Source organism: Ovis aries, chromosome 12, assembly GCF_016772045.2.
Source record: "Ovis aries strain OAR_USU_Benz2616 breed Rambouillet chromosome 12, ARS-UI_Ramb_v3.0, whole genome shotgun sequence".
Lineage (NCBI taxonomy): Eukaryota > Metazoa > Chordata > Mammalia > Artiodactyla > Bovidae > Ovis > Ovis aries.
In genome coordinates, this window is record NC_056065.1 from 63771452 (window position 1) to 63785397 (window position 13946).

Below are 13946 nucleotides of genomic sequence, written 5' to 3' on the forward strand. Positions count from 1 at the left end.
GACGGGCCACTCCTGCTTCACCCAGGACGTGAAGTGAGCCAGGACCCAGGCCCAGAGGGAGGCAGCGCTCGGGCTTCATTACCAACTTAACGAGCTGCTACACTGGGACGTGTCTCAAACACATTCTCAGCAGTTGAGCATTCCGTCACCTCCCACCAGGCAGCACAACTAGGGTTCCCAGGGACAGACCTCACGAACTGAAAATGCTCAGAGGACCCGGCTTGCCCTCAGCCTGACCCTCTCAGATCCCTGACCTGAGACAGGCCTCCTCTCTGAGCTGGGCAGACCCTGGACCTGGCTGAACAGGTTCCCCGGTGCTCAGGGGCTTTGCCGGCCCAGGCCCCATCTTCAGAGCTAGCTTCGACCTCTCTGGTGACCTCAATTCTCAAAATTCTGATGTTCCCAGCCCCTGGAGCCGTGCACTACGTGCTCAGTAAATATGTGTTGAAGGAAAGGGGGAATTATTTCAGAGTCTTCTAATCACAGACAAGCGGGAACCGTCTCCTGTCCCACTGGACCCTTCTTCCCCCAAGATCATGATGGGCAGAGCTAAGAGGCTTCGCTTCTACCCAGACTTGACCACAGATGTGCTTCCCTCGCAAGCTCCTTGACTTCTCCTAAGCTGTCTCCTGACCTCACCTCTATCTCAGGGCGGCGGTGGGTGGGTGGGTGGGGGGATGAGAAAGTCTATAAAGGGCATGCGCTGCTCCCACAAATCACTGCACACAAATGGCACGGATCACCGTTTAATTATCATCTTTGCTTCCCTTCACTGCTCTCATTTCCGCCCACCCCATCTCTCCCCTGCTGACTCTCTGCAGCCCTCATTCTGAGGTCAGCGGCCCTTCATTTCCTTCCTTTCATGGAAACCTCTAGGTGCTACTTATTCTTTCATGAGGGGGAATTACGGGACACATGGTGTGTCGTTATTTTTTTTAAATCATCATCTTCTCATGCAAATTATAACTGTAGGAGCTGTGGGGAGCATAATTAGCATAATTAGTGGAAGCCTGCGTTAATTACACAGCCAGCTCAGCGGATAATGGTGTCTGCCATCTTAGCAAGGGGACCATCCAGGGACCCTCTGAGGGAAAGGCTGTGTGCACTCACACACCTCCCCACCAGCCCCCGACACACACCTCTGTCCCGCCCTCGGCACGGGGCCCTAGGGAGCCTGAACAGGAATGGAAAATAGCCAAGGTCGGGAACCTTCCCTGAAAGGTAGTGAAGAGCTCATGGAAGTGAGCGGGGATGGAAGCGGAGAGGCATTTTGAGTTTTCTGGCCCTGCTCCACCCCAATCCCCATGATATTTTTGGAAACTCTGAGCAGACTCTTAAGTCCCCAGGTGCCAGAGCAGATGAAACACTGAAAGCTCCCTCTTTAGTTTCACGGGCTCCATGGCTTGGTTAAAAAAATGAGTCACCAGTTAGGCCACCCCACAATGTTTACGTGATTATCGCCTGCATGGGGCTAATATCTCCCCCATGCTCCCCACTCCTGTGGGTTCCAAACTGCTGTGGGACCCTTCCTCTTTCCCACTCAGCCCCAGGGAGTCCCAGGGCCGCCCACTTTGGCATCCTCAGGCCCACCCTACCTGATCCAGTCGGAATTCTGGACGGCCAGCTGACACATGATGAGGCGGTGCCGGCTCGACACAAGACCCTGGGAAGCAACAGAGCGATCGCTGAGAGGCTGGCCCTGCTCCCCACAGCCTCCCCAAGATGCCATCCCAAGCCAGCCCATTATAAAAGTGCACCATTTTTCAGGGCTGACAGAGAATGAGAGTGGGAGCCCTCCACATGTCTGGCTGCCACACACAGCCATGGAGGAGACGTGCCGAGCGGGGAGAAGAGAAAGGAGGGTGTGAGCGGTGCGCGCCCCTCCCCATCAGAGTCAGAGCCTCCGCCGACCAGGGCGGCCAGGGCGCGCCCAGCACAGGGATGAGGCAACATGGCAAGCGCTGCCTGGTCTCCCGGCTCCATCGGGCTGGATGACTTCCCCGGAGCCCACCAGGTTGTGTCTTGGGGAGGAGGTGAAGGACTTTGACAGCGTCCAGATTTCCTGAGATGTGTGGCAGGGAGGGAAGGAAAGGGAACATGAATTGTAAATCAGATTATAAGAGGCAGAGGCCTTTTCTCCTAAAATCCCAGGAAAGATTGCCCAGCCCATAACCAGCCACCAGTCTGGCATCCTTGGCCCTCAGCAGGGGGGCCAGCTCCGCTCCTAGTGCGTTCTGACTGGGGCTGGGCATGGGCAGCTGTTTCTCCCAGCTGCTGCCCAACTCCCACTGGCTCAGGTCTGACTGCGGTCCAGAGACAGGAAGCAGGACACCTGCTACTGGGGGTTTTGCATCTCTAAGAATCGCAGCAGAGACAGCAGCGGGGCAGTTTCACGCCAGTGGCATCATCAGGTCAGGAACAGGGGTTAGGGAGGATGGAGACAAAGGAGAAACCCACCTGTTTTCCATAGGAGTCGTGGACAGGAGAGACGATCCCGCCAATGACAATAAACCTTCCAGTTTTGTGCAGATAATCCCTGGCTCTTTCTAATTAAGAGAAGAAAACCTCATATTATAAAGAAGAAAGGTATAAGTTAAAGGTGATCGTTGAAATCAATACCTTCAGCTCTGTAAAGCTTATTCCCCATCTTTCTTGCCATTTAAATGGAAAGTGCCAACTTTCAAAGCAAACGTGGGTGATTCAAAAGGTGCTGGAAACAGATTTCAGTTCCCAAAGCAAAATGATTTAGAACTCAAGGGGATTAATCCAGGTTTAAAGGCCCAGTGCTGGATGAGGTTAGAGAGATTTAAAACAAGCACCTGCCTCAAAGCAACTGATTGGAATTTACCACTACGATCACTAGCAGAAATTATTCCAAAGCGGAGGAGTCATTTTTAAAAAAGAAAAAAGAAGAACCTTCTTATAATATGAAAGGTGGGCTGATTGCTTCATCTAGTTATTCAGAAGAGGAAATCCATCAAAACAAATCTCAAGGGCCTTCTACGTAATTAGGGAGAATTAACAATCAGACCAGAAAACTGTCATTACAGTTGGTTGAGAAAAGTTCAGCCAAAGAAAATCTCCCCCTTTTTTTCCTGCTGCAAATAATCTGTGATGTTGCTTTTTCAAATTTACCAGACAAGCCCAATTTCATTTTCATGAGCCAATACAGCTAATTAAGAAGGGGTGAAGGGCTTTGGTTCCATCTTTCTTCTAGGGCAGCTCATTGTGCAAATCCAATAGCACTGAGCTTCTAGAGCTGAGGGAAGGTGGCATGGATTTACTGAATAGGCGAGGGAGTCTGTAAGGGACCAGGGCCTTGGGCAGCAGAACTGTCTGTGTCATTTACAAGCAAGGTTCTGGGATTACCTTGCTGGCCCTCTTGCAACTTAAAAATAAGCTGTCTCATCAGCCCGTGTGCTGCAACGACTGAGCCGTGCACTCTAGAGACTGCACTCTGCAACCAGAGAAGTCTACACACTGCAATGAAGAAGAGCCGGCACAGCCCCGCTCCCCCAACCCCAAAAAACAAATTGTATCTTCTCTGTGGTTTCTTTAAAAATAAATAAATAAATAAATAAATAAATAAATAAGTCTCATCACATTTGCCTTTTCCTTCTTTCAGTGTGAAATCTTGGAGTTTGTTTTTTTTTTTTAAAGAGATCTTAAAAAGAATAATAGTAAACTTTATTTTTGGCATAGTTTTAGATGTACAGAATAATTGGGCAGATAGTACACAGAGTTCTATGTATTCAACCTCCCCCCCCCCGTCTTTTGACCTCCCCCACACCCCATTTCCCCTATTATACCCCTATACAACCTTGTGCTTGTGTGGTATAATTGTTCCATTTGATGGGCCTGTGTTGACCCATTATTATTAACTACAGGCCACAGTTCACGTTGAGATTCACTCTTTGTGTTGTAAGGTTCTATGGCTTTTGACAAATGCATAATGACACGTGTCCATATTACAGTTTCGTAGAGAATAGTTTCTCCCCCTGAAAATCCACTGTGCTGTGCCTATTCATCTCTCTCCCTCCCCACTGCTGCTGGTAACCACTGATCTTTTTACTCTCTCTGTATTTTTTCCTTTTCCAAAATGCCAAATAGCTGGAACCATACACCATGTAGCCTCTTTAGACAGACTTCTTTCACTTAGCGATTTGTATTTAAGGTTCCTTCCTCCAGGTCTTTCCCTGGTTTGAGAACTCATTTCTTTTTATTGCTGAATAATAATCCATTGTCTGGACAGACCAGTTTGTTTATTCATTCACTAACTGAAGATCTTCTTGGCTGCTTTCAGTTTTCACGGATTATGAATAAAGCTGATGTTACAATCACGTGTAGATTTTTGAGTGAACATACATTTCAACTCAGGTAAGTATTTAGAAGCATGATTGTGGGAACATATGGTAAAAGTATGTCTAATTTTGTAAGAAACTGCCAAATTGTCTTCCAAAGCGGGTGTGCAATTTAGCATTCCCGCCAGCAATGAATGAGCGTTCCTGTTGCTCCACCAGCATTCAGTATTACCAGTTTTGTTTTCCTATTTGAACCATTCTAACAAGTGTGCCATTTTTGCCTTTTAAAAGATGACTGATACTATTTCACTAATTTCCAAATTTAACTTTGAGGTCAAGGATTAACTGAAGACCCTGTAACAAAAGGTTTTTGAAATCTGAATAAATTCTTTAGCCTCCCCTCCTCCCTTTGCCCTTTATACCCCAGGCTTCCTTAGGATCATTTTCATATGGCCTTTGGCTCTCACAGATCCCGTGCCGCAATAAGCCAGACCTTCCTTCCTCTCCCTGTCTTACAGAAAGCGTCCTCTCTTTATTCTCCACTTTCCCAAGTTCTGTGTTTGAAGCTCAGCTCTACCCCATGTCCGGCATGCCTGCCCTGGCAACATCTCCTTTTGCTAGACTTACTGACCTACTAGCTCCCTGATCACCCTGTTCAAGGGACCTGGTCCAGAAATTGTTTCTGAAAGTGTATGTCTTTGCTCCTCTTCTGTACAGAATTCTTCAAAGCCAGGGGACTTTGCTGTAGAGAAGAGGTCCCAAACTCATAAGAAGATGTGCAATTAACATACACGTGAGAACAGGCTGAGAATAAGATGATGATTTACGTTCAAACAACAACCTTGGCTTGTTCAATTGCCACTGTGCAGGCTTAAGAAAACATATCCACGTTCCAAAAGTCGCTCAGTCCATCTCCCATGCCAAAGACTTCTTAGGCTCTTAAGCACTCGGTATAGTGACTTGCTCATTGAGCAATACATGTTCAACAAGTGCTCATACCTGGAAGGCTCATGTAGCCACCTTCCCTTAGGGGTTCTTTCCACTGGGCCACGTTGATCCAGAGAGCCAAGCTCTGTTCCTCAGGCTACACACAGGGATTTCCAAAAGAAATAGGTTGCACCAAGCAACCTCACTGCCTTAGAAAACACTACCCTTTTCCTCTGGCCAATATGAACGGTCACTTCCCCTGGCAATGCCCCACTGCTCACTGCAAATAGCCCCAACCCTAACCCTGAAGAAAGGATTCTTGATCTGAAGTAGTTAAACCCAGAAAAGTCATGATGGTGATCATGCAGGCAATTCAATTCATTTAACATTTATTGAGCACAAAATACCATGCTGGATGCCAAAGGGATAAGAGTGGCTTTATTTATTATTCTCCACAGGTTCACAATAATGGAGAAACAGAATGCTATACTGATGGCTCTAATGAGAGACAAATCGGGTGAATGCTATAGCCACGGCTTTCAATGTTGTTCCCGGTGGTAGTGTTTTACTATAATCCACAGTAAGAAACACATTTTATATCCTGACGCAATACATACATATGTATGTTTATTCATAATTAACAGAAACAACTGTTACAATATTGTCTAGTGTATTTTATTCTGGTAGTCATAAATTTAAGTAAAAAGCTGCTCACAACCTAGGCATGTGTGGCACCCTACTGCTTGAACAACTCTATGAGACACTAGAGCAAAGGGGAGAAGGGACAGGAGAGATAATCTTGTGTTTCCAAGGAGAGCGAGAAGTCCAGCAAATACCCAGAAATTTCACAATGTGAAAAAAGCTCATCCACTAGTCTAGTCTTAGTCACGAGGGTTAGGCTGTCGGGGGCTGGTAGGGGTGGGGTGAGGGTGAGGGAGGGATACTGTTGGCTAGGCAAGTGGGCATCAGACTTGTGAGGGCCCTGAAAGCCAGGCCAAGAGGTGTGACCTCTGTGTCACTGGTCAACATGCATTTTGTGGACCACGTGGTTGGAATCACCAGGGAGAGACTATTAAAATGCAGGGTTTCAGGTCCTGCTCAAGTTCTGAGTCAAAATCTCTGGGATTGAGACTTAGTCTAGGGTTTCCCTGACAGCTCAGTTGGTAAAGAATCCACCTGCAATGCAGGAGACCCCAGTTCGATTCCTGGGTCGGGAAGATCTGCTGGAGAAGGGATGGCCTAACCACTCCAGTATTCTTGGGCTTTCCTTGTGACTCAGCTGGTAAAGAATCCACCTGCAATGAAGGAGACCTGGGTTCGATCCCTGGGTTGGGAAGATCCCTTGGAGAAGGGAAGGGCTACCTACACCAGTATTCTGACCTGGAAAATTCCATGGACTGTATAGTCCATGGGGTTGCAAAGAGTCAGACATGACTAAGTGACTTTCACTTTCACTTTTAAAATTAGTATCCCTAGGTGATGTTTCGGAGAAGGCAATGGCACCCCACTCCAGTACTCTTGCCTGGAAAATCCCATGGATGGAGAAGCCTGGTAGGCTGCAGTCCATGGGGTCGCTGAGGTCGGACACGACTGAGCGACTTCACTTTGACTTTTCACTTTCGTGCATTGGAGAAGGAAATGGCAACCCACTCCACTGTTCTTGCCTGGAGAAACCCAGGGACGGGAGAGCCTGGTGGGCTGCCGTCTAGGGGGTCACACAGAGTCGGACACGACTGAAGTGACTTAGCAGTAGCAGCAGGTGATGTTTCTGATCACTAAAGTTTGAGAACAACAGACGTACATTGACAATAACCATAAGGTTGAGAAGTAGAGATAGTAAGGAATCACTGAAGGCTGTTTAACACGAGGACTGATATGCTCTGAACTAGAAGAGAAACTCACAGAACAGATAGTGAAGTGGTGAAAAATCCTACCTTAAAGGGGACAGTCATTCCTGGCAGGAACTTTTGGGCCAGGTGGTGAGGAATAAAGGCAGAAATGCGTGTGTGTGCTTAGTCGCTCAGCCCTGTCCGACTCTTTGTGACCCCATGGACTGTAGCCCGCCAGGCTCTTCTGTCCATGGGATTCTCCAGGCAAGAATACTGGAGTGGGTTTCCATTTTCTTCTCCAGGGGATCTTCCTGACCCTGGGATCAAACCCGGGTTTCCTGCATTGCAGATGGATTCTTTACTGCCTGAACCACCAGGGAAACCCAAAGGAAGAAGACCCATCGAAAACTTCCCAGGGAACGTTTAGGGACCATGGATTTCCTCCTCTCTCTAGACATCTTGTTTGCTTTGCCTCTGGGTCTCCTCAGTTGGATGTGTCAATGCCACGTCATCAGTCTTTCAGACCAGACATGTATGACTGTACTAATAGCACTAGGTTTTATAGTCCGCAATCCACTTGTTGCCTTCAGTTCAGTTCAGTTCAGTGGCTCAGTCATGTCCGACTCTTTGCGACCCCATGAATCGCAGCACACCTCCCTGTCCATCACCAACTCCCGGAGTTCACTTAGATTCACGTCCATCGAGTCAGTGATGCCATAAGCCATCTCATCCTCTGTCGTCCCCTTCTCCTCCTGCCCCCAATCCCTCCCAGCATCACTTTTCCAATGAGTCAACTCTTTGCATGAGGTGACCAAAGTACTGGAGTTTCAGCTTTAGCATCATTCCTTCCAAAGAAATCCCAGGACTGATCTCCTTCAGAATGGACTGGTTGGATCTCCTTGCAGTCCAAGGGACTCTCAAGAGTCTTCTCCAACACTGCAGTTCAAAAGCATGAATTCTTCGGTGCTCAGCCTTCTTCACAGTCCAACTCTCACATCCATACATGACTACTGGAAAAACCATAGCCTTGACTAGACGGACCTTAGTTGGCAAAGTAATGTCTCTGCTTTTGAATATGCTATCTAGGTTGGTCATAACTTTTATTATCCTTTAATTTTAATGGAATGTCAGGCAAGAAAAAAACTGGAACCCAGCTAAACAAAAATGGCCAGGAGCAGATACAATTACATTTGTTTTTTTTCCCCACAGAGATTTTATCGGAGAAGGTAATGGCAACCCAGTCCAGTACTCTTGCCTGGAAAATCCCATGGACAGAAGAGCCTGGTAGGCTGCAGTCCACGGGGTCATGAAGAGTCAGACATGACTGAGCGACTTCACTTTCACTTTTCACTTTTATGGAGAAGGAAATAGCAACCCACTCTAGTGTTCTTGCCTGGAGAATCCCAGGGATGGGGGAGCCTGGTGGGCTGCCATCTATGGGGTCACACAGAGTCAGACACGACTGAAGCAACTTAGTAGCAGTAGCAGCAGAGATTTTATATGGGGGAAAAGTCTATGTAGTAGTATCCATTAGTAACTTGGAACTATAATACTGTAGAAACAACACTGAACTTGGGTTCATAAGATTTCTGGATCTTGGGTAAGTCACTGAATTTCTCTGAGCCTTAAGTTTCCATAGCTGTAAAATCCTTTTTTGCAAGGTTGTTATGAAGATCAAATCAAATTCTAAATATAAAAAATGCATAATGTCTATGTGGTTTCACTGGAGAAGTCCAGCAAACATTTAAAGAATTAAAACCAATGCTACTGGGACTTGCCTAGTGGCCCAGCATTTAAGAATCTGCCTGCTAATGCAGGGGACACTGGTTCAATCCCTGGCCCAGGGTTACAATTAGTTGTAACTACCTTAGTAGCAATCCATCTTACAATTAGAGTAAGCCTGTGCACAGCAACAAAGTCTGAGGGCAGCCAGAAAAACAAATGAACAAACCAAAAACCCTAATGCTACAGAAGGGTCTAACGTAAAGCATGGCAATAACTGATTGATAAGTAAACTGATTCTAGGGCTTCCCTGGTAGCTCAGCTGGTAAAGAATCCACCTCCAATGGGGGAGACCTGGCTTCAATCCCTGAGTTGGAAAGATTCCCCAGAGAAGGGAAAGGCTACCCACATCAGTATTCAACTCAATTCTGACACCTTCAACCTGGAGATAGCATCAGATCCCACAGGTTAAGGGTTCAGTCTTACAAGACTGCCTCCTCCCTTTCAGATGCCAAATTCCAAGCTCACATGTTACTATGCTTCTGACCAACCAAAGGGCTACAAACTGGAGTCACCCGTGACATAGTTCTTGGACTTTACGTGCCAGTCACAAGTCAAGGTTGTTAACTTGTATTTCTGACCAACTGGCTATAAATTAGAGGCTCCCATGATGGCCTCCTTTATTTGATTAACTTACTAGAACAACTCATAGAACTCAGGAAATCTGTTTACTCACTAGATTACCAATTTATTACAAAGGATATTAAAAGATACCAGTCAACAGCCATATGAAGAGATACATGTGGTGAGGTCCAGAACAAAGGAGCCTCTGTCCTCATGGAGTTAAGGGTCTCATGGAATTTGGGACATGGCACAGTGGTATGTGGAAGCATTGTTTCCCCAACCTAGAAGATCTGTGAACCCTTGGCTTCTTGGGTTTTTAATGGAGACTTCATTATTTAGGCATGATTGGTTAAATCATTGGCTACTGATGATTGATTCAGCCTCCAACCCCCATCTCTTCCCCAGAAATCAGAGGGTGGAACTGAAAGTCCCTGCCTTCTATTATCAGTTGCTTTACAAAAGTCACCTCATCAATAGCAGCCTAGTTGTGGCAGAAAGGAACCGAGGAAAGAGACCAAGTATTAAAATAAAAGATGCTCCCGTTGCTTTTATCACTCAGGAAAGTCCAAGAGTTTGGGGAGCTGTAAGAAAGAGACTGTGCACAAAGAGCAAATATATATAAAAAATGTATATGTGGACATCTAATGACCACATATATTTTTCTTATAAATCACTGCACATTGCAATCACTGCATGGCAGTAACACTGTATTATATAATTTAAATTTGCTTAAGAGTGTAGAACTTAAATGTTCTCATCAAAAAATAAATATGTGAGGTGACTGACAGATATGTTAATTAACTAGATGAGAGGAATCTTTTGACAATGTGTACTTAAATCACCACAATGCACACTTTATCTAAAAATTATATATGTCAATTATACCTTAATAAAGCTGAAATTTAAAAAAAAAATCCTAGCATTTCTCTAGAAAATAGAAAAAGGAACTCTTTCCAACTGATTTTATGAAGCCAGTATTGCTCTGATATAAAAATCAGGCAAAGAGAGTACAAAATATGCAAAAATCACTAGCAAAGTATTAGCAAATAGAATCCAGTTGTATATAGAAAGAATTATATACCATGACTAAGTGTCATGTAATCCAGAGACAGAAGGCTGTTTCAATATTTGAAAAATATTCAGTGTAATTCATCACATTAACAGGGTAAAGAAGAAAAACCACATGACTATATCAACTGATGCAGAAAAAGCAGCTGACAAAACTCAACATTCGTTCTTGATAAAAACTCAGAGAAGTAGGAATAGAAGGAACTTCTTCATCATGATAAAGAACATCATCATACTTAGAGCAACCATCATACTTAAAGACGAAAGACTGAATGCTTTCTTCCTAAGATCAAGAACAAGGAAAAGATGGTTACTCTAACCACTGCTATTCAACATGGTACTGGAAGTTCTAGCTGGCTCAGTAAAGAAAGAAAAATAACTGAAAGACTAAGAGATCAAAAAGGAAAATATCTATCTCTGTTGCATATGGCATGAAAGTCTCACTTAGAAATCCTGACAGAGCTATAAGAAAATTCTAAGAAGTAATTAGTGAATTCTATAAGATCATAAGGTAAAAGATCAACATAAGAAGGCTTGGGAAAGAACATCAAGAAAAATAGAAGAGATGGAGAAAAGCTTTTGTATACATACATATAAATAATATGTATAATATATACATTTTAGAAAACTTATGAACTTTTGCCTAGCTTAAAAATTTATGACATTTTGGACTCTACTTGTCTGACTTAGTATGAATAGAATTTGAGGCATTTCTAATTAAAAAAAAATATATATATATATGCAACAAGCAACAAAGGTTTACTGTATAGCAAGGGAACTACAGTCAATATCTTATAATAACTTACAATGGAAAATAATCTCAAAAATAATATATGTGTATATGTAAAACTGCTGTATACCTGAAACACTGTAAGTCAACTATGCTTCAATAAAGTACACATATTAAGAAAAAATCAATATAAGAAAATCAATTGCATTTCTATATGCTAGCAAAAAGTACATGGAAATTGAAATTTAAAGTACAAGATGGCTGGGACTTCCCTGGTCGTCCAGTGGCTAAGAATCCACCTCCCAATGCAGGGCATGCAGGTTCAATCCCCGGTTGGGAAACTGAGATCCCACATGCCTTGGGGCAACTAAGTCTGCGGGATACAACTGCTGAGCCCAGGTGCTCCGGAGCCCAGGTGCCACAACTAGAGAGAAGCCTGCTTGCTGCAACAAAGATCCTGTGAGCCACAACCGAGACCCAACACAGCCAAATAAATAAATGAAAAAAAAAAATACAAGATGACATAACCATTCAAAAATAAAATACTTAGGAATAATGTAATAAAACATATGTGGAATTCTGAAAGACACATGTACCCCAGTGTTCACTGCAGCAATATTTACGGTAGACAGGACATGGAAGCAACCTAGATGTCCATCGACAGATGAATGGGTAAAAAAGTTGTGGTACATTTATACAGCGGACTATTACTCAGCCATAAAAAGAATGAATTTGAGTCAATTGTAGGGAGGTGGGTGAACCTAGAGCCTCATACAGAGTGAAGTAAGTCAGAAAGAGAAAGACAAGTATCATATATTAACAAATATATACGGAATCTAGAAAAATGGTACTGATGAACTTAGTAGAGAGCAGACTTGTGGACGCAGTGGGAGAAGGTGAGGATGGGATGAACGGAGAAAGTAGCACTGACACATATACATATCATGAGTAAAACGATAGGTAGTGGGAAGCTACTGAATAACACAGGGAGCCAGCCTGGTGCTCGGTGATGACCTAGAGGGGTCATACATATATAATTACCACTGATTCACATTGTTGTATGGCAGAAACCAATACAAAGTTGGAGAGAAATTATCCACCAATTAAAAATTAAACAAAATTTAAAAACTACATAGAACTTGTATGCTAAAAACTACAAAATGCTGATGAAAGAATCCCAGAAGATTTAAATAAATGTTGAGTCATACAACATAAAATGACAAGCTACTCTGAAAAAATAGTTTATGGATTAAAAGACTCAACATAGCAAAGATATTAATTCCCAAAATTTACATATAAATTTGATGCACTTCCTATCAAAATCTCAGCAAGGATTTCTTTTTGCATAAATGAAGAGAAAATAATTCTAAAATGTATATGGAAAGGTAAAGGAGCTAAATAGTTAATACCTTAAAAAAAAGAATAATAAAGTGGGAAAAATCAATCTGTCCAAATTTTAAATACTATTATATAACTATGGAAATCAAGTGGGAGGTATTGGCAGAGAGTTAGACACAAAGGTCAATGAAATAGAACAGAGAATCTAAAAATAGCCCCATACAAGGAAGGCCAAGTGAATTCTGAAAAAGCGCAAAAACAATTCAATGGAGACAGGACTATCTTTTCAATAAATGGTGCTGAAGCAACAGGACAACCACAGGCCAAAAGCAAAAGAAAAACAAACTGAACTTGACCTAAATCTCATATACAAAAATTAATTCAGAATTAATACCATATTGTAATTAGCCTCCAATTAAAATAAATAAATTAAGTTTTTTAAAAAACAAAATGGATCACAGATTTAAATCATGTGAAATGAAAAACTATAAAACTTCTAGATGAAAATGTGGGAGAAAATCTTTGGGTCCAGGGCTTGGTGAAGACTCCTCAACAAGACACCTAAAACAGGATGCATAAAAGGAAAACAAACCACAGTAAACTGGACTTTAATAAAATAAACTTTTTTTCTATGAAAGACCTTATTAAGAGGATGAAAAAACAAGGTATAGGCTGGGAGAAAACGTTTGCATCCACACGTCTTAAGAGTCCTATTTAGAACATAGAAAGGACTCAAAACTTAGCAGTGGAAAAACTAACAATCCAACTAGAAAACGGGTAACGGACAAGAAAAGACATTCCACTGACTAGGACAAATGGATGGTGAAGAAACACAGGAAATGGTGTTTAATATCCCTAAGCATTAAGAAACATAAATTAAGACCAGGAGGCGATACCCCTATTCACGAATAGAACGGCTAAAAGAAGAAAGAATGACAAGGCCAAATGCTGGCAAGGATGTGGAGAAACTGGGCTCCTGATACATTGCTGGTGGAAATGTAAAATGGCAAACTACTCTAAAAAATAGCTTGGCAGTTTCTTAAAGAACTAAATATCCACTTACCATATGACTCAGCAATTGCACACCTGGGTATTCATCCCAAAGAAATGAAAACATGTCTACACAAAAACCTATATACGATTGCTCACATCAGCTTTACTTATAATAACCAAATGCAGTAAACAAGTAAAATAAACAGTTTAGGTAAACAGTTAGACTGTGGTACATCCATACCATGCAATAGCACATAGCAACAAAAAGGAACAAATTGATCTGAAACAAACAAAAAGATAAAAATTGTAAATGCAACCATTGAAATAGCTCAACAGCTTATCACATTGAGTGAAAAAGAAAAAGGCCTATCTCAAAAGGTTCTATACTGTATGATTCTATTTATATAATATTCT

General features: G+C 43.0%; 1 protein-coding gene across 6 annotated transcripts in view; it reads right to left on the reverse strand.

Moving 5' to 3' along the window:
- The window catches only part of NMNAT2 (nicotinamide nucleotide adenylyltransferase 2), a 221166-nt gene that overhangs the window by 37799 nt on the left and 169421 nt on the right, over positions 1-13946 (reverse strand). For all 6 annotated transcript variants that reach the window (XM_027975948.3, XM_042229192.2, XM_042229190.2 and 3 more), the window contains 2 exons: positions 2458-2546; positions 1596-1663 (listed from right to left, as the gene is read on the reverse strand). In XM_027975948.3, coding sequence (XP_027831749.1) covers positions 1596-1663; positions 2458-2546 — 157 coding nt within the window. The remainder of the gene's footprint in view (positions 1-1595; positions 1664-2457; positions 2547-13946) is intronic.